The 19,917-nt window shown below is 51.7% G+C and overlaps 1 protein-coding gene across 5 annotated transcripts in view; it reads right to left on the bottom strand.

Annotated features, from left to right (window-relative positions):
- CSNK2A2 (casein kinase 2 alpha 2) overlaps positions 1-19,005 on the bottom strand; it is a 27,783-nt gene extending 8,778 nt beyond the window's left edge. For 3 of the 5 annotated variants that reach the window (XR_010834610.1, XM_067004538.1, XM_067004537.1), the window contains exons 1-5: positions 18,824-19,005; positions 18,530-18,641; positions 7,586-7,687; positions 6,632-6,682; positions 387-446 (exon numbers count right to left, since the gene is read on the bottom strand). Coding sequence is in view for 4 of the 5 variants with exons in the window: in XM_067004538.1 (XP_066860639.1) it covers positions 387-446; positions 6,632-6,682; positions 7,586-7,687; positions 18,530-18,641; positions 18,824-18,927 (429 nt within the window). In the remaining variant the exon portion in view is untranslated. The remainder of the gene's footprint in view (positions 1-386; positions 447-6,631; positions 6,683-7,585; positions 7,688-18,529; positions 18,642-18,823) is intronic. The other 2 variants (XM_067004539.1, XM_067004540.1) reach the window with 2 other exon arrangements.
- Between the last annotated feature and the right edge of the window lie 912 nt (positions 19,006-19,917).

The following is a 19,917-nucleotide window of genomic DNA, read 5'->3' on the forward strand; positions in this document are numbered from 1 at the left end:
CTGCAAATGCCTCTCAGTGCTTGTACATGGTCTGGCTGAGAAGGAGTGGGTTGTCCTCACAGCAGCCTGCTCGGTGCTAGAGACATAGGGAGAAAAGCACAGCCCTACCTGGCCGCTAGCAATCATAAACACTTCACAGGGAAGGCACAGGCCCCAGAGAATCAGATTGTTCAGAGGTGACTGACGGTCCCCAGTTTGGCTATAATGCCTGACAGCAACATGCCAGGCAATCAGATCATTTCCTAAGCCTTCTCTGGTTATGAAACATGGATTCTGCATTGGATACGAGAGAAGTAACTGCTTAATAGCACTACCCCAGTAACCCAGCTACTGCCTCTCTCATTCCTAGCCTCCACGTCCAGACTGCCGTATGCAATGCCACTCACCTTCAGCAGCTCATACATATAAAACCGAATATCAAAGTCTGTCAGGATCTGGTACAGTTGCTGAAATAGATTTGGGGAGGGAGAAAAAAAAGAGAAACAAAAATAAATACTCTAGATTTGAATTAGTTTCATTTCCTGCACCCCACCTGCCACCAAGCATCAATAACCCTACTCCAGGTCCCCCTGTGAACACTGTCACTCCTAAGGGCTGCCCTGGGTTCAGATCTGCCAGGGCTATGCACTAGGAAATCCAGAAAGGAAGCAAGAGCTCCCGTGAAAAGCCACTGGGATCATTCAGACCTGTCATGACTTTTTTCCAGCAGCAGACAGTCAAGCTGTCTGTCCAGGGAGGAGACAGCAAGGCCTTCAGAACACGCTGCAGCTGGCACAGATGATCCTGTTCACATGCAATGTCATCATGATGACTTGACATCGGTAACATTCAGAGCAGGCAGACAGGGAACACATGGGCAAGCCTTCCAAGTGCTCAGAGTGGGGCGGGGAGAGGAAAATATTCACCTAACGCAGCACGGGGCTGGGAAGCACGAGGGGTAGAGGGCCTCGGAGCAGAGGAGGCTCCCCTCCCTCCCAAGACAAAGGGGAATGCAACTCAACAGCACAGAAAAGCTTGTGGGAGCAAGTAGAGCACAGCAGAGTCTCAATGAAGTGCTTGTTGCCAGCACACATTCACCACCCTCCTCTCTTCTGCGTCCTTCTGCTGCCCTCATTACCTCTGGGGAAGTGACAAAGATCCAGGCTGCACTTCAAACTCGACCATACCACCAGCACAGTCACTAAACACCTTATCATCCTGCTGCTCCCATGCCAGGTCACGACTATCCCGATATTTGCCTTTTGCTCTGTATCCGACATCGGCAGCTGTGCCAGCTTGGCACCATCGGGCCGTACTGTCGTCCAGCAAAAGCAAGGTGAGACACCAGGGCAGCGAGAGGCGAGCTGGGCCAGGAAGGACATGCATGAGACACCCACAGCAGGACCAGACCCCTCTGTCCTTTCTAACAAGTAAGGATCATCTCACAGCCCAGTTAAACCACCGGCTGCATCAGCATTGGGGTTGACTGCTTATCAAGGGCACCGCTGGCATCTCCGGGAAAAATACCATAGCAAGGGATTGAAATTCATATTCCAAGAAAGAAGTTCTGGCCCTGGATCCTCTCCAGGCCCAAGGCGAGATCCTCTTAGATCCTCATGATCCTGCCATGCTTAAAGGCTAGATCCAAACAGCCCCACCACCCCCAGTACAGCTCTGAGAAGTCATTTGGTAACATACAAGTGTCACTTACACACGAAGAGCTTAAATGGCCTCCAGGATGCAAGCTGTGTTTTATTCTCATGAGCTGGGATAATCCTAACGCTTTGGAGCAACCCAGTCAAGCAGACAAGTGAGCAGGGAGCAAAACCAACATAGCCACAAGCTACAGCAGGGATAGATTTCCTGACTTGGCTGCACAGGGCTCTGTAATGCATGTCCCAGGGCCAAGCCCTGGCAGCAGAGAACAGCTGAGCCCTTTCAAGAGTTTAATTGGCTTGCTTGAGTAAGAAACACTACAGGCAACAGAGGTGCCTAAACCCCACGTCTTTCTGGGAATCACCGCCCTGCTCAACCTCGCCTGGCAAGATCAATGCATCTGGGGAAGGCTGCTGGGGGCAGCCTCCCTCTTCACGCAACCCAAAGGCTGGGTCTCCTTTTCCCTGTATCCTGGTTCTTCTGCCCCTTGCTGCCCGTGTGGGCAGGGAAGGGATAGGGAAGAGGTCAGTGCTGCCTTTCTTCCCAGGACCACAGTGCTGTTGGTTCTCCAACTCACAGCCCAAAGCAGAGGCAGCCATTGAACAAGCAGCTTTCAACAGACACCCCAGAAGAGCTGCCTGCAAAACCAGCGCCTCTGACCCTCTCGCTGTGCCAAGGCTGGCGGTGCAGCTAGCAGTGCCCAAGCTGCAGTTACTTCAGGAGAGCCCCTGCCCGAGCACGCTCAGCCTCACTGCCCTGAGAAGGCTTTGACAGCAGGCTCTGAATCCCCTTCGCTCAGCCTCCCGCAGGAGAGCGGACACTTCTTTTACAGACACATCCCGTGCTCTGCTCTTTCAGCTGGCTCCTCAGAATACAATTATCAGAAACATCGCCACGGGTATCACGGCCTCAGACCCTGCTGAGAGATGTGCTCACCCCACTTGCCAGCGCTCAGGACGGCAGGAGGCCTCCGAGACCTGGGCTGCTCTGCCTTCTCCACACAGAACACGAGGAAAGGCCGAACGCACCCTGTGGTAGCCTCCAAACCTCCTCAGCTTTTTGTGATTTTTTTTTTTTTTGTCACAAATGAACGAACCTACCGTAACTAATTCTGTTAGCACCTGAGGAGGCACTGATGTGCTTCCCCTCTCCACAACGCTGACAGGAGCTACACGCTTATTCTTCTCTGTTGAGCAAGCAACGTGGCTGGCTATCTGCAGGAAGCAGCATCTGCAAAGCAACGGGGTGGCTCCGAGCAGTGGTCAGAGGAGACAGACACTGCTTGGGAATGCAGGCTTCCAAGGCATCCTGGCTTTGGCAGCAACACAAGGGAAGAGAATCTTTCATATTTCTGCGCCTCCTACCCAGGGCAACTATTTTTTATACTAACCTTCGATAAAACACACGGAATTCCTCACAGCAACTGTGACTGACCCACTGCACGCCAAGTGGAAGGTCTGACTCAAAAGCTCTCTGTCCCCACAACCTGCTGAACATCCTGAAGCAACTTTTCATTGCTTGCCTTTTTTGCCCGTCTCCTCTTCTTCCAGCCACGAGCTTGCTAACGTTTAAGAATGAAATAGCAAACACAACACAGCACTGCTCCCGGAGCCTCGGCTCTGCCCCTTTCCTTCCTGAGGGATTTCTCTCTTCGATGCAATAAGGGCCACGGCCTGCGCAGTGGAAGGTACGCTCATCGACTACAAAATGTATATGACAGCTCATGCTGGCTGACGGACAGGTGTTTCATTTCAGGTTTGAAACCAATTAGGGAAAGTCCTTTAATTTCACTGATGACTACTGGCTTGACTGCATGGCTCTGCAGCACAGCTATGATTTAAGGCAAATGAACGTCGGTAGCTTGAACGCTCACAGATGACAACGCAACAGGTCTGAAGAGAAACACTAGCCACATACACAAGCTGCCTTCCTCACACAGCAGGATGTACGTTTATTCTAGCTCCAAGCACGTTATTCCTGTGACTGCAGAACTGTCAAGTTTAGAAGGGACCTAGCCAGGTAATTTAAGACAACATAAATCAATTCTAGGGAAGTATCACATAAGCCTTCTGTTTACACACCTTACATCTTTAAAAATAACCAAACCTGCTGGAATACAATCTTGCACTGATGGCCTAGAATCGTCTGTAGCCATGGCTGAAGCCCCACAGAAGTGCGGCTCCTGCCTGTGCACAGAGAGCTGAGGAAAGCCATCAGCCATTTCCATGCGCATGCAGTGACAGCTGCCCTTTGAATGGGTACAGGGTGAAATAATTAACATTCAAAAGATAAAATAATTTTTCTGAAGGAAAGCGACTGCCAGAAAGGAGACTACTGAAAAGGAGGCATCCAAGCTTGTGAAGAACTATTTCCAACAGGACAGAGAAAAATGTAACCCCGTAAGGCATTTGGCAACCACCTGCTGTATACAAGCTGCCCTGGGAATTGCCTCAGGAGCCCCTCATGGACCCTGCCAGTGATTTCTGAGCAAGATGTACGGTACTCATCTGTACTGATGAATCTAGAAGTCAAAGCAGAGACGGGCAGATCACCAGCAGCCACCCCAAAAAGAGAAGAGGCCCCTATCACCAGGCTTAGCTCACATGGCGCTTAACTCCAGCAGAATCGGGCTGCCCGGGGAGACCAGGACTGTAGAGCAGAAGGGACAATAGGAGGACAATGACTCTGGGAGCTTTCTAGCTGCTTCACGTGTAGAGATATATATCAAGCCAAGACCTCTAACGCAAGTGGTCTCATCTATTATGTGTGCTTCCTGCTTGGCATCACTTCAGAGCACGGGAAGACACAGCTTGGGAGCCTCTGTACAGAAGATATCCACAGGCACCTGTGTACAGTAGCAGCTCTGCAATCTGCCAATTAACTGCAGCCCTAAGAGCCTCCCCAAACAGAGGAGCTCATGCAAACGTTGCTTGAATAACCCACATGCCCCATGCATGGCTGGTGAAATTTGGGTTACAAATAAGCCCTGAACATGAACAGCATTACTGCATGCCCTGGGGGGCAATGCCTGCATTCCCAAGACAAAGTTATTCCTGCCTTGTACCAGCCAGCATCAGGTGAAAGCAGCAATTCTTTCATTCTTGGACTTGTACAACTATGAATCCAGACTTCCTCGAGGAGGGAGGCTTTTTCTTAGCAGCCCAGAAATGATCTGCCGCAAAACCATCCAGTTGTTTGTAATGCAACAGCCAGAGATGATGAGCACTGCTGCTTCTGCTGAGGACAGATCAATGTTGCTTTAGTGGCTGCAGAAGAGCCTCCGACAGCTCCCAGCAGAGCTGAGAAGGCTGGCCTACCTCATACTCTAAGCCTTGTGTTGTTCAGTCAGAGACCCTGTTGGCCACCAGTCTCAAATTACTACCTAACACTCTACTTCACAAACACATTTCAGTTTTTGGGTGGTATCCTTGACAAGAAATTTTCCCTCTAAGGACACCAGAGAATGCTGCGATCATATTTTGACCAGGATACACAAAGCAACCTCCAGCAAGGCATGCTGCTGCCTCAGTGATCTATTTCATCTCAGGCCATATATTAAAACGTTTAAGAAAGAAAAAAGCTCCAAATATAAAGTTGAAAATTTCCACAATCAGCCTTATTAAGAGTCCCTGGATCACCAGGAGAAGGAATGGTGTACATTCACAACATACACAGCACTGGAACAGACCAGCTGGTGCCGATGAGGCCCAGACACACCAAGCCTGCTTTAATTAGCCCTGAAAGGTTACACAGAACTCCTCTCATGGCTGTTTACTTGGAGGTAACACTCTTCTCCCTGCCCGGAGCTGTTAGGGCAGACGCTCCTGCAAGTTACTATTATTCTAGCCTCACTAGTAGGTCTCTGCATGAGATTGAATAGCACTAACACCACCGCTGCCAGAATGGCTGCAGTCCTCGCTACCCGCTGTGTCCCACCCAGTGGGATTAATCTTGCCAGACAAACTCCGGGGGATGAGAACAACGCACGCTGCCTCGCAGCACGCAGGGCTGCAGCGGAGACGGCCTGTGGGGCAGGTCATGCGGTCAGTCCTCTCCGCCAACACCAACCCGGAGTCCTTCTCCAGGCGTTCGGTGTATCTGTTGAAGCCGTATCCTAAAAGGTGCACATCTACATAACACTCCTGTATGGACGGGAAGAAAAAAGCACTGTCCTATAATACGAAATGGAAGAGATCCCTGAAAACTGCAGGAAGGGGTGATGCCTGGCTTTCTAATGGTAACTGCTCAATTAATTTTCCACCGCTGACTTAGTAACTTAGGATAAAGATTCACAAGGGGGAAGCAAAGATACCATTAAAATAGGTGTGGTCGCTAATCACCATACAACCCTTTTGCATATCAACTCTCCTCTGCCAGCCGGAAGCGTTTCAGCAGCACATGCAGTTGTAGCTGTACTCAGACAGAAGGACCCCAAGCTTTGGAAAGGAGTAACACCACTCAAAGCTCCCCAGAAACCAGCATATGCTGCAGCCTTGGACAAGCAGAAGAGCTCTCAAGACTGCTCAGTCCCTTACTACCAGGTTCACTGGCAGTGAGAAACCTGCTCTCCAGCCTCAGCCACCCCGTGGTCCCCAGGTCTGAAGGATTCCAGCACAAATCGGCATCACCTGCTCCATCAACTGGACTGCCATAAACAGAACATCATTATTGGGTAATATGGCTATTAATTTGGGCTGAATAGATAGCACAACGGTGATTAGTAAATTTAGAGGGAGGTAAGAAGATCTAACCTGTTGGGCTTAACCCTCAAAGTTGGGAGGCCATTCAGCACGCAAGGTTTTTATTGCTTCTCACTTAGAGCCTATTTAGTAACTCCACAAGACTCTCATTTATGTGGAGGAAGGAAGGTGAAGCTGACATAAGGAACAAACCCAAATTTCTCCCCATAGCTCTCGAGAAGTATCTGACAGCCCAAGAACACAGCAATCTTAACAGAAATAGGAGGCCTCCCCCCTCCACACGCAGGCAGACTCACCTTAAAATCTGTGTTATTGATGTACTCAAACACCAAAGCAGGGGTCTTTGACTGAGAGAGAGAAAGAGAGAGAGAGAGAGAGAGTGTCATGGTTTAAAATGCCCTCTTGACCTTTCTTGGCTCCAAGAGACCTGGGAAAGCTTTGGCTTCCTGCTCAGCCCTTACTGCAGAGAGTGGGGCAGGAGCAGAACATCAAGAGAAGCACAGCCCCAGTCCATCAGGCAGGGGCAGGGAAGCTCCACTTGCACCCCACACAAAAAGACAACCCAGCATTTCGGCCAGCACTGCTCCCCCAACTCCAGCTATGAGAAAATCTGCTGGACGAGGGAAAAGGTGTCATCAGGCACTAAAGCCTCGCAGCCCATGGCAGGAAGGTCAGCCAGGACTGCCAACACTACAGCAGTGTCGTTTCCTCTCCCTGCATGCCAGCGAGCTGGTAGTCACAGACCTCAGTCAGCTGCTGGTCAGAAAAAACTTCCTGGGAACAGGGTAATTGTGGCAGTGCAGACAAAGGATATGACCTCTGGTCACCGGACAGGACAGCAATCAGAAAGATGAGAAGTGCTTAATATCCAATTGCCCTGCAAAATCTTTATGTTCCAGATGCCAGACAGAAGCTGGAAGGCTGCACAGTTTCTGCTTTCTTACAGCAGGTTTGGAAGGCTACAAGACTTCTCCCCCATCAGCCGTGGGAAACTCACAGGAGACACAGATGTGTAAAAGACTCTTGGGAACTCGGAGAGGAACATTAACTCATCCGAAGTGACCCATCTCAGGAGACCCTAATGAAGTAGATGCCAGGTGCCCCTGTCAAGCAAAGGCACAGGCACAGTGAACGCCTCATCCCAGCCAGGAGCAGAAGTCACGCCAGCCATGTCCCAAAGGATGCCCGGCGCCGTGCCTACGACCAGCCAGGCAAGGCCACCACACACACCGCAACACACCAGTACCTACCACTGGATCCTTGACAGTGTCAATCAGGTTAATGATGTTGGTGCCACCACGCAGATTCTCCAGAATCTTCACCTCTCGTTTTATCTTCTTTTTCTTCACTGGCTTAAATAGACAAAAGCAATTAGAAGTGAGAGTCCTTTCAGACATTAACAGTGATTTCTGCCGCTGATTTTGACTAGATGCCAATACCTCCCCTATTCCCCTGCTCCCACCCTCACAAGGGAACATTTTTAGCTTCAAAGAGGGGACAGACACTTTGAACGAACTACGATTTGTCTATCTTCAGTGAAAGCTTTCCAGCCACCAGAGAAAATCAAACCACTCTAGACAAACGTAATTGTGACTCCAGTAACTGTGGTTAAAAGCACCTTGGACTGCTGTGTGGAAATCTTGGCACACTAATTCTACGTTATACATTTAGAGCCAGCGGACAAACATGGTAAGGTCTCATACCTCAGCTTTGTTTACCAGCACAGAACAGTTTTTACTTCTTGCTCCCAAGGCATTTTTCCCAACAAGCACTTGAATCCAGCAAAACGACAACCTGAGAGTCTTCAGCACCATGATTTCTAGTAAGCTCAGACACTGCTGTACTTAGCTACGTTCAAGTGTTTCACAGCCACCCTAAGAGAGCAGACCCAACTGCACGGCATGCCATCGCATCTGTATACCACGATTATTTTTAAAGCACGCAGACATTTTAAACAGTTTTGGACTCCTCTTCAAATCCATGCAGTCCTAGGAATCCTCTCTGTAAAGTAAGCTTTCTCTGGACATTGCCCTGCACAGAGTGACAAAGAACAGCTGCTCCCAAGGCAGGGGCCTGGAGGTTGGATTAGCTTTTACACTCTGCTGATCCAGCGGTTCATTGTAATGAAAAGGAACGATCATTTCTGTAACTCATACACTCCCAAGACAAATTTAGCTCAGGGCAGCTTAGAGCAGCAATGAAGTGAGACTTTATTTAAGCCTTGGCTAGTGACCAGTGTGGGCATCACCAGTTGCATACCACTGCTGGCTCCAGCAGTCTTCCTTCACTGCAGAGCTGGGACGGCTCCTGCTGCACTTCTGGTACTGCTACAGAGACATCGTACAGGGACCAGTAAACCTCTTACACTACCTGTGAGGTTTGCTCCTCAAAACATGCTTTCCCGGTCATTTAGCTTTCTAAGACATTCACCATCCAGCGTACAGTCCGGTCTGCGAGGAAGGAAGTAATGGGGAGCAGCAAAGAGGTAAGAAGCACCTTACCAACGTGACACAAGTTACCAGACGTCAGCAGCTTTGACTTTCTACACAAGGGATGAGGAGCCACAAGAGCTCAACAGCTTGTGCTCCCTGTCACCTCGCCTCTGCCACAGCCTTCCGTGCTCTGACAAGGGCTGCGGAGCACCGACGTGGCAGCTCGCGCTCGCGTTACATCATCTCTGATTTCAGGCCACTCAAAGGAACGTACATGCAAACGGGAGAAGGAACCAAAGGTTTTCATATAGTCAGAAAACATGTCATTTATCTAAGTGATAAAACATGCCGTCTTTCTAGGCTCTCCAGGTAGCTTCAGACTCAAATCCTGCTCTCCTCCTCTTCCAAGTTAAAAGGCAGGAGCTAGACTTTCAAGTCAAAATATGAGTGAGAATCTCAGCCCTAAGCAAAGTGCCAAAAATAACACCTATACTGGTACAGGGAGCGTCAGCACCTTGTAAAGCCACTGTGGAAAACGGCAGCAAGGTCCGCCACAGCTGGAGCAATGAGCAGCAGGCTTCACTGGGAAGGGGGCAAGAAAACAGCTTGGGGCAATACCAAGACACGCTTGGAGCTGGCACAAGGTTAGACAGACATGGAGAAGGAGCCAGAGCAGGGAATGGAAATGAGCAGAGGTGAGGGCTACATTTCTGAACCTGAGATGAAGATGCTTCATTAGGGACTAATTTCATTGACGTCAGCATGGCGATGGACACCACGCTTGCATCGCCCACATCCACCGATATTACCAGAAGGCAAGATGGAATTAGAGGACATAATTCAGTTACTCTGTTCGTCCAGCAAGGCAGATGCATACACAAGCTGTTTTCTAGGGACCTTCAAAGAGGGAGCTCAACCACTGCCGTCCTCAATGAGCTCGCTGAACTGCCAGGCTGTCGACAGATTCCTGCACGCATCAGAGCCACTCTGCTGTGACATTTGCACCTGACTGGGAGCTGAAACAGTGCCTGAACACAGCCAAGGGGACCCAAAGGCCACTCTGAAAGACCATTTCCTTTGCAATGCAGCTATTTCAAGGGCCTTTTGCATTAGCTAGGTAGGGAGGATACACCTCAGAGATTTCCATTTCTCCTTCCACAGCAACCACCACTCCCACTGGGGAAGAAGAGGTCTGCCCCCACCACATCAATTCTACGCGCTTCCACATTTTTCAAGACTGGAAAAGGATGCCCAGCACGATCCCTGCAGAAATCTACCCACCACTCCCCTGCAACACACTTATTGAAAGACACGAGCAGACAGCACCAATGACTGTTGGAAAAAAGGAGAGAAGAAAGTTAGTTTTTTTTAACGAAATGCCTGCAGATAGTCACCAAGAACAGCACCACTAACATCACCAAGGGGCAACACTTTGGCAAACACTGTTTCAGCAAGAGGGAGAGTTAAGAACTGCTTGCATATTTTCCTGCTAAATTACAGCATCACAGAGCTTGGTCAAGGCTGTCCGCACATGGCTAAACTAAAACACATCAGGTATGGGCCTGGGAAAGGGTCTCCCAAGTGACCGAGCAGCCCTGCTCACTGCAGCCTGCTCTGCAGCTGCGGTGAGCGCGCTCCTCCTGGCTGCAGACAACGCTCAGGATGGGGCTTTCTGCCACTAGGGAAAGAGGGATGCGGAAGGGAGAAACGCCACGGGCTGAAACCTGTCATCTCAGAGGAAAAGTTATTGCCCAGAAGTTTCCCCCAGAGAACAATGCGGGGGAATAAAGGATCTCCCCAGTTCTGCAGGATAAAACAGGGGCAATCACTGGCCTCCGTACCACAACTTCCACCTCTCAAGGCTACCCAACAGCACGCCATCACCTACCCACACGCCGTGCTGTGCCCAAGCCACGCTACTCCAGCCACGGCTCTAAGCGCAGTCTGCCTCCCAGGAACACTTTACTGGAGCTCGGTTTTTGCACAAAAGCTGATTCCAAGCCTAGACTCTTGCATTATCCCACCTGGCAACTCAAACACCTTGGTGCAAACCTCTCCAACACACGGCCACTGCTGCGGGCTGGCTGACCAGGGCAAGCCGGTCACAGCCACGGGAGCTCTGCTCGCCCCGGCCTCAGTACTGCCAAAATCACAGGCGATCAGCAGCACAGCCACCGAGCACCAGGATTAAGCCTGGGTCGCTACAACTCACAGCCACCCGATCTGTCTGTCCAAGGGTGTTGACTCCAAACACACATGGATTAAATGTGAACTAACAGGCTATTGTGGCCTCCAACCATCTGCCTCTCCCAGCAGGAATAGCTTCTAAGACACCAGCCGTTGCAGCCAGAGTATTTTAACTGTACTGATTTAAGGCTATTTTATTACTCGAGGCTAGGCACAGTGGCATTTCAGGTTGTGTCTCCTACGTGGCTCAGTCCGCTCTGTCCTGGGAGGGCTATTTCCCACAGAGTAACGAGGCAGCTACCTAGGCACGATTAACTCCTGAGTTTGGCCAGCCTGTGTTTGTCAGGCAACGTTTTAGAAAGGTGCCGACTCCAACTCCATCTGTTCCCACAGCAGAGGCATTTCAAAGCTTTCTTCTGAGCTGGGATTCTCTAGCGGCCAGAATGAGTCAAACCCTCGCTGCGGCCTTTCCCTCCGGCAGGCACCCACGGAGTCCCTCCGAAGCACCTATTTCCATGAAAGCCATAGAAACTGGGCAGCTTGGAGACTTCTGTCGCATGTGGTTGAGACTGGCCAACCAGTGCAAAAACTGCTGGCGGGGAGGGGGAGAAAGGCTGACAGACAGCAGAATTGCGTAAGGCTCGTTTCCATAGGAAACCAGGCTAAAAGACATGTCTCAGTTTAACCGTGTCTACACTGGGAGGGGTTTAATCACTTCAACTGCAGCAGTACCCTCAGAACAACACGGCTGCCTAGCACTAGCCAGTTTTCCAGTTTCCCAGAAGATTGCTTCTTTTCTTAGCCAAACCAGAATTCAGATGGCTGCAGGCAGTGGAGACAAAACGCCCAGCTCGTGGCTGTCCAACGCACCGAACACACAGAGCAGAGGGCCGAGCTGACCTCCAGCCAGGAGGGTGGTCTCCCCGGAACCCAACGGTTCTCACTTCACTGTCCCGGCCGGTCCTGCTTTGCTGCAGGTTTCCTGCCCTACCAGCCAAACGGATCACACGAGGGCGCTTCCATCCGCTTAAAGTCAGCCAGGGCAGTAGAGACAGCGACAGGGGCCAGTGCCACCCCAAACACCTTCACCCAAAGAGGTCGGACAGCATCACGAGGTGCCGTCCCGTGCCAGAGGCGAGAAATAGCATGGGGTAAGCAGCTGCTTTGCAGACAGGTAGATACAAAAACCACCTCTCTGTGTCTGAGAGGTCAGATCCTGGGTCACTTACTGTGAGATCACAGACTTGTAAGCAGGGAAGGAGTCCAGCTGCAGCAAGCACCAGCTGGGAGCATTAACATTGTTTGCTAAAATAAACCTTTAAATACAAGACGGCAACCATCACTTCCTGTCTTGAACAAATAGACGTCTGCCTGGTTAACCATCTTTTTTGGTTGGTTTCTAAAGCAAGCGAGCATGCATCTGCCAGATTCTTCAGTTCCAGCCATCCCCAACAACCTGGGAACCCATCACTTGAATTCAAGAAAAGACAGAAATTTTTTATCCCAAATTTCACAATGAAAAAGAAAAACAGAGACCAGGAAAACGCAGGAAATCCAAGTTCGATTCAAAGCATAAAAATAACTTTCCATTAGCCGAAAGCAGGCAGTGCTGCAGTACATGGGTGCTGCCAGCTAAGGAGCACACATGCTGCTCTGAAGGAGTCACAGAAGGTGCTGGGTTTTACCCAGCAGGTGCTCTGAAAAAGAACAGCAATCAAAAGATACAAATCCAAGAAAAACAAGTCATTTATTCCACCACACAATAATAATAAAAAGTCTATTCTTTGCCCACCAAACCCAAATAGCTCAGAAGCACCCCAATACTTGCAGTGAATGCACAGGCAAATCTCAACAACACACAAACACCAGCAGAAGGCTTGAGCGGCATCCTTACGACAGGCTTTAAACGTTTAAAAGTTGGCACCACAAGCTTATTTGTCTCTAGCAAGTATTATTGAAAGGATCATCGTAATCAGCCTATAAAGCCTGATGCCAATTGCTCAATAGGAAAATAGGCTTCAGAGCAGCAGTGCTTATTTTGTGAGACGTCAGATGGGAAACCAAATAATTATCTTCAAAAGAGCTACGAAAATCAAGGAGCCCACTTGTGTTAATATTCGGAAGATGCAAACAACTCACAAAATTCCATCCTTGCACCTTACAACTTCCATCACAGGAATTCACATTTTCCTATCCCAAGCTGCTCTTGAATTTTACAGGAGTCAAAAACAAACACACAAGCAACAAAATCCCCAGGCTGAAACTACTGAAGCACTTTTGCTTTTTAATTCAAGTTAGGTAAAGCATACCAGCAAGAGTTTTGGGGGCAGCGCCTTTCTTCCCTGTCCCCACAGCGCATCCCTGAACCAGCCCTTCTGGGGCTGCAGGACTGCCCTCCATGCACCCAGACCGATGCAGTCAACTAGGAGGAGACACACAAGGATCAAGCCGTGATCCCTACTGCCACCGTTTCAAGGAATGAGAAGCACTCACTCGGGCTCTGCCCTAGGACACTGCAAACAGACACGGTGCTGTAACTCATCCTCCTCCTCACAGGAGCTGCAGTTTTGCAGCTCACCAGTTCCCTGTGGCAAAACGCAACCGTGAGAGTCATCAGCTGCATCTCCAGGCTTCCGAGAGACAGTTGGTACAATTTCAGCTGGTCCCAGCTCCGCACAAGGCTGGACTCCAGCTACTGACTGTGCCAAGCTCCGTGTGGGCAACTGGTGTTTGAAACAGAAGAGTTGTGCACGCTGCTCTCTTGCAAAAGGGCTCACTTCAGTACTGACAGAGGAGGAAGTGGGCTGGGGAGAGCTGATTCAGTGAGTACAAAGGCAGGAGAAGCAAGAGATGCAGATAGCTACCAGGAGCAGGGATTGAACGGCTTTGGTGGTGGAAGGTCAGTGATGCAGGCAAGAGCTCCAGCCCTGAGGGACCAGCATCATCCTATCGTATTTCCCTGTGCAATCCCTACTGCACACCACTCATTTCAGCCTCCACCCAGAGCACACCAATATACGAGGGCTCTGAAGCTTTTAGAGACAGTAGAAAAATTACCAGAGCCGCAGGGCTACCTTCCCCTGAACGGTCCTCCAGCTACTACAGTGATAATTTGAGTTCAATTCTGAAAGGACCTTGCTGCAGCCCCTCGTCTGAGCAGCGGCTCTAGAGGGTTCATACAACCCAGAAAGGGGAAGAGGGGAAAAACAAAAACAAGTAAGAATGCACTTGTGAAACTGCGTACATGGTTGAAAGTTTCAGCTAATGGACTCAGCACAGAGGGACAAAAGCCACCAGAGGAGAAAGGGACCATTTAACCACTGCTGCAGAACCTCCGCTCCCTCTCCTTGCAACTACGCTCTCTTCTTAACCTCGGCCTGTTTTGCCTGCTCAGACAGCGACCATACGTGGAGACAAAAGTCTCTTTATGTGGTGGGTTTAACGCCCCACAGGCAAACAGACTGTACGTAGACACACACGTGCATGAAGCAGGAAGGATGACTCCCGTAGGAAGCGGACAATGTGGATGCCACAATCTCCACCTTGGGCAGGCGTTCAGGCGGGTGATAAGCAGTGCAAGAGAAGGGGCTGTGAGGAACACTGCAGTTCAGCTGTGGGTAACTCACTACAGCGTTCTTGCCATGAAGAGTCACCCACAAAAGTTACCAGCCAAGTGGAAAGGTTATCTTTGGCTTCGAGAGTGCAACTCGCAATGCTGTCCACATCTCCTAGGAACACTGCTTTTTACCCCAGAAGAGTAAGGCGCAGGAGAACAGGAGGCTGCAGGCACTCTGGAGCATCCCTCAGATGACTGAAATGGGGAGTTCATCAGAGGCAGCACAACAGCTGGAGGCTGACCTCAGCAGTCCACCAAAAATCTGCGTGGTTAAGATATGAAAGAGTCGAGATGTGCTTTGGGTACCCGCACTGGATGTAGACAACACATAACTCACTGGACACAAAGATGTCTTAAGCTTCCTTAGCACATGCAAAGAAATCTCGGGCCTCATCCTGGAAGCCAAACATTAGCATCAAATTTAAGCAAGATGCAAAAGCACATAGGGCACATTCACACATTCCCTCTTCCTGGTCTGGCCCTCCCCTAAGCATGCAGGAAGCATACCCACAGCTGCACTGCGGAGAGCCAGAGCAGAAAGCCCTCAGGAACCTCCTACACCAGCTGCAGACAGCAGGAACACAGCTGCCTCTATGTCCCTACCAACGGTGAGGGGTAGGTGCAGCGCTGAGTACTCCACTGCATGCCAAGGTGACTTCAGCCCCACGGTGCTTCCCCCCCGCCCCGAATCTTTTCTCTCTGGATAGGCTGAAAAGCTGAGGAGTTGCCCTCTGCCTTGCTTCTACATATAAAACTTTTTGGAGGATGCTGTCAGAGGGTATCTGTGGGGTAAACCAGAGCTCCTGCTCCAGCGCTTGGTGGCTGCTGCCCTACACAGCGCAGCCTGACAGCTAGCAGCAGTGGAATGAGAAGGAACCCGTTCATTTTTTTTTAAAGGACTGCAGAATTTTCCTGGAGAAAAAAAAAAAAGCCATAACTAAGAGCATTGCATTTTCAAAGAAAGGTACTTGACCTTAAAGCACTAACGTTACAGTCACCTGCACGATCTCAATTCCGCTCCTTCACTGACACGTCATGGTCACAACCAATGGCACGGTCACAACCCATTTTCCTGCCGGATTACGCCTGGACCTGTACTTGGGGTAGCAGAACAGAAAGGCAATGCCAGGGAATTGGGAAACATGCTTTATACAAGACCAAGCTGCCTGGGGCACTGTGATACCTATCAGAGCCATTACCTCCCTGACCTTGTCCACTGCTTAAGTCATCACAGCGCACTTGAAGAAACGAGGCATTCAGCTTCCAGAAGAGGAAAAGCAGTTTATCTTGTTCACCCAGCGCTAGACTGGGACCTATGCTCTAGTCTCAGCTTTGTTGAGGCTAAGGGACTTGCCCGAAGTCACACAGGAAATCTCTGTGGCTCAGTTCTGCATCTGAGAAAGAGTGATAAAATTTCCTGACCTCTCTGGAGGAGGGTACAAGATGTTCAGGTACCACAACACCAAAGAAGGGGAGAAAAACGTCAGAGGAAGTACTTGCTACATGCTTACTCAAGCTCGGTAAGGATAAGCTCCTTCAAAGAGCAAGGCTGGGAAGAGGTACCAGTCACCTCACGAGGCACAGATATTAAAATCACTCTAATGCATAACAAATTGTTCTCTCAAAGAACCTTAAACAGAAAGGAGTGACTGCTAAACAGCCACATCCACCAGCCAGCAACTGTCCCGCCCTTTTGTCCCACCCCTACTGCCGCACAAAAACCTGGGGACTCGGTTGCATTTCCCACCTCAGAGAACCCAGCCTGAATTACAAGGAACAGAGACGCCCAGCTGATTTGCTAAGGCTCCACTGTAGATACATGTAATTACATTTGCAATTAAGTTTGAGTCTAGCTACAGGAAACCAGAGGCACTTTCCACAGTTCAGAGTGATGTTATTGCCACACTTTGCAGGTTTTCATAATGTATACAACATGGTGCTCCGAAACTCGCTTCTCACTGACCCACTTTCCACCGAGAAGAAAGTTCGTGTTCATTTATCTGGACTTTCTGCTTTTCCCTGCTTACTCGCAGGAATGCTGTCTGCATGTTAATGCAAGCGGGGGTAGCCAGGGGAACTGGTGGGAACACTCTCCACGTCAAATCTGGGCCAGCCTAGTCCCTTGCTTACAGGGCTTTAAGGCAACACGTAGAGGCCCCAAGGAGAAGGAGCACCCAGCCACCCTGAGATGACTCTTGCCGGCTGACTCACAGCTCAGCGCTTACAGGCTCCCTAGAGATGAGTTTGGCAGCCACAGGGAGAGGAGCATCGCTCCAGGGGAGGCTCTTTAGGCTGGTAAGAGGTAAAGAGGAAGATTTCTGAAGACCTTCCCTGCAGTCTCTCTACCTCGTGGTGCCTTTTTATGTGGGCCGAGACCTGGACTCCCAGAAAACCACAGCAGTCCCAAAGAGACCATCAAGGGCTCCGGAGCGGCATGCAGAAGTGCAGTTTCCTCAGCCTAACCACAAGCCATCCTGCCATAAAACTTAGCTCTGCGCTGGCTACCTCTGACTACTCTCTCTCTCAAAACACATATTGTTGCTTGACCTACTTAAAAAAAAAAAACACAACAAATGAACAACAACAACAACAAAAACCACATAAAGCATCCAAAGGTGGGGGAAGCCCCAGCAGCATTCCAGGAGAACTCAGCTCTGCAAGGACATGTGAGCCTTTTTCCTCTGCGTTGCCACCAGGCTCAGCCACAGGGCTGTCCCTAGCAGCTCACCAAGCCACCACCTTGACCGCAGCTGAGGCAGGGATGCGATTAACTCTCCCAAGAGGCAAATGGGAGATCGCTCCTTGCCTAAGAGCTGTGGCTGGACAGACCATGACAAGCTTCCCGCGAAGCCGAGGATGTTCCCAAGGAAGCAGAACAGTGAGCGAGTGGGGAAGCCACAAAGTGAGCCAGCCAGCTGCGCCATCGGAGTGGACCTAGCAAACGTCTTCGGGCTTCAGCCCAGCGCAGATGTGTCCTAGGCAGCTGCCAGCCTTGGTGGCTGCAAGGGCAGGTTGAGCTCAGAGCCTCCTGCACTTCGAAGATCGACACGTGCTCTCGGGGAACAAGTGACAGGTGGTGCTGGTCCAACAATTAACAACCACAAGTGTCATCCAAGACAAAACCAAAAGCACCTCAACTCTAACCTTTAGTTTCTGTGTTTGTTTTTGTTTTTTTTTTTTAAACACAGTTTGCTGCTAGGACAGTTACCACAGCTCTCTGACCACACTGCTTCTGTGACAAACACAGGTAACCCCACACTCCAGCCACCCCAAACCACAACCCGTTACTTCTGCGTGAAGGCCCCCGCATCCCGATCCCACTAGGGCGAACACACCAGAATAACACGCCACTGACGCTGCCAAACATCCAACGGTCCTTTTTAGTCTCTTCAGGTTTTCACAATATTTTTGGCCTGTCTGCAGGGAAGTTCTCTCCCATGTAACAGGTCCTCTAAAGGACGGAACATACAGTTTTGTCTGCTTTCCAAGCACCCCCCGGCCTCTCTCTGAGGAGGCCGCGGCCTGAGCGTGCGAAGGTTGCATGCCAGCTGCCTGGAGGTTAACAGAAGGATTCCCCCTCCGAGCTTCGCCTTCCTGTTGACATGGCAGTCTCTGGGCTGTTTGAGACAAACACTGCCAGATACGATTTACCAAACGCAGGCAGCACATGCAGCGCTGCTCAAATGTCAGGGCCCCGAGCATTCCTCCTCCAGAGGAACTCTCGGCCCACAGCAGACTCCAGCTACGCCAGACAGCAGGGGCGAAGGCATCGGAACATCCCTCCAGCACGGGGGACACTAAACCCGTTTCCAAACGCACCCTCCAGCACCTGAACACCCACAACGAGAAAAAAAAAAAAAAAAGAAAAAAGAGTTTTGGGGTGAAGGGCAGGACCCCACAGCCCTCGGCTCTGCCGACCCAGCTCTCTCCCAGCCCCGGCAGCCACCCGGGACACTCACCTTGAGGATCTTCACGACGACCCTCTCGTTGTTGGTGATGTTGATGGCCTCGAAGACCTCGCTGTACTTCCCCCGGCCCAGCTTGCGCACCAGCTGGTAGTCGTCCTGATTGCTGCGGGCACCAAGCACAGAGAGGGGGAAGGACGGGGAGAGGAAGGCGGCTGAGGGGCGCCGGGGCTGGGCAGGGGCCGCCCCTCTCCCCCCGCCCGCTCCCCCCACCCCCCCCCCGGGGGGCAGAGGCCCTGCAGGCCGAGGGGCTGCGGGGCCGGGGGGGGTCCCCGCGGGGCGCTTTACCCCCAGCTCGGGACGTGCGCCTCGTAGTCCCAGTACTCGCGGCTCCTCAGGCTGTTCACCTCGGCGTACACCCGCGCCCGGCTGCCGGCGGCCGGGCCGGGCATGGCGGCGCCGGGCGGCGGCTGCGGGAGGAGGAGGAGGAGGAGGAGGAGGAGGAGGAAGGGCGGGGGGGGTGGGGGGCGCGGGGCCAGCGAGGCGGGGCGCGGGGCTGCGGGAGGGCGGCGGCGGCGGGGCCGGGCCGGGCGGGGCGGGGCCGGCCCCGGGGCGGCGGGCGCGGAGCTGGGGCCGAGGCCGGGGCCCGGTGCCGGCGGCTGCAGCCTGGGCCGGCCCCGAGCGCCGCGCAGCCGACCCGGAAACGGCGCCGTGCGCCCGCGCCCCGCCGCCAGAGCCGCCCCCCGGGCAGCGCCCCCCGGCGGCGCGGAGGGCCCCGCGCCCGGCCCCGGCCCCGCCTCGCCGCCTGCCCTCCTCCCTGCCGTGCCCTGCTGCCCCGGCTCCCGGGGATGCGCCCCGGCAAGGCTCAGCTGCTCGCTCCGGTACTTTTCGTACGGCCGGTGTTTGTACAAGCGGCGCTTGCAGAGGAGCCGAGATGAGCCTTAGGGCTGCGTTCCCGTATGCAAGCGCACAACACGATTTTCTTTTCCGTATGTTGTGAGAAATGGAAAAGTTTCGATCCACAGAGCTGAAGCTGATTCGCAACGTTGGGCTGTGAGGTTACAGCTGAGGAAACCTAGGGAAAATCTCACTGAACAGATAAACGCCAGGACCCAACCGTGCGCTGCAGTGAACGGCGCGCTTTCCAAGTCCCTCAGAACAGAATGCAAGCAAACCAAGTAAAACCTCATCATTTTATCCTTTGGCTCTCGATAGGCCAGGTAAGGCTCCCACAGGATCTTTGGAAAACAAGGTGGATGTGCTCAGCATGCTTGCTGTCCCGGGGCACGGCGCTGGAGAGAAAAGGCAAGCTGGACGCTCACTGCTCCTCCTAAACCCAGCCTAGCACAGGGCGAGGAATGGCAGCTGGCCTGGGGGAAGTCAGCCACTTCCAGAGCACAATTCACCCACCTCTTCCTACCAGGACTGCAGATGGGAGAGGA

The sequence above is a fragment of the Anser cygnoides genome, chromosome 12 (genome assembly GCF_040182565.1).
Source record: "Anser cygnoides isolate HZ-2024a breed goose chromosome 12, Taihu_goose_T2T_genome, whole genome shotgun sequence".
In the NCBI taxonomy this organism is placed as follows: Eukaryota; Metazoa; Chordata; class Aves; order Anseriformes; family Anatidae; genus Anser; species Anser cygnoides.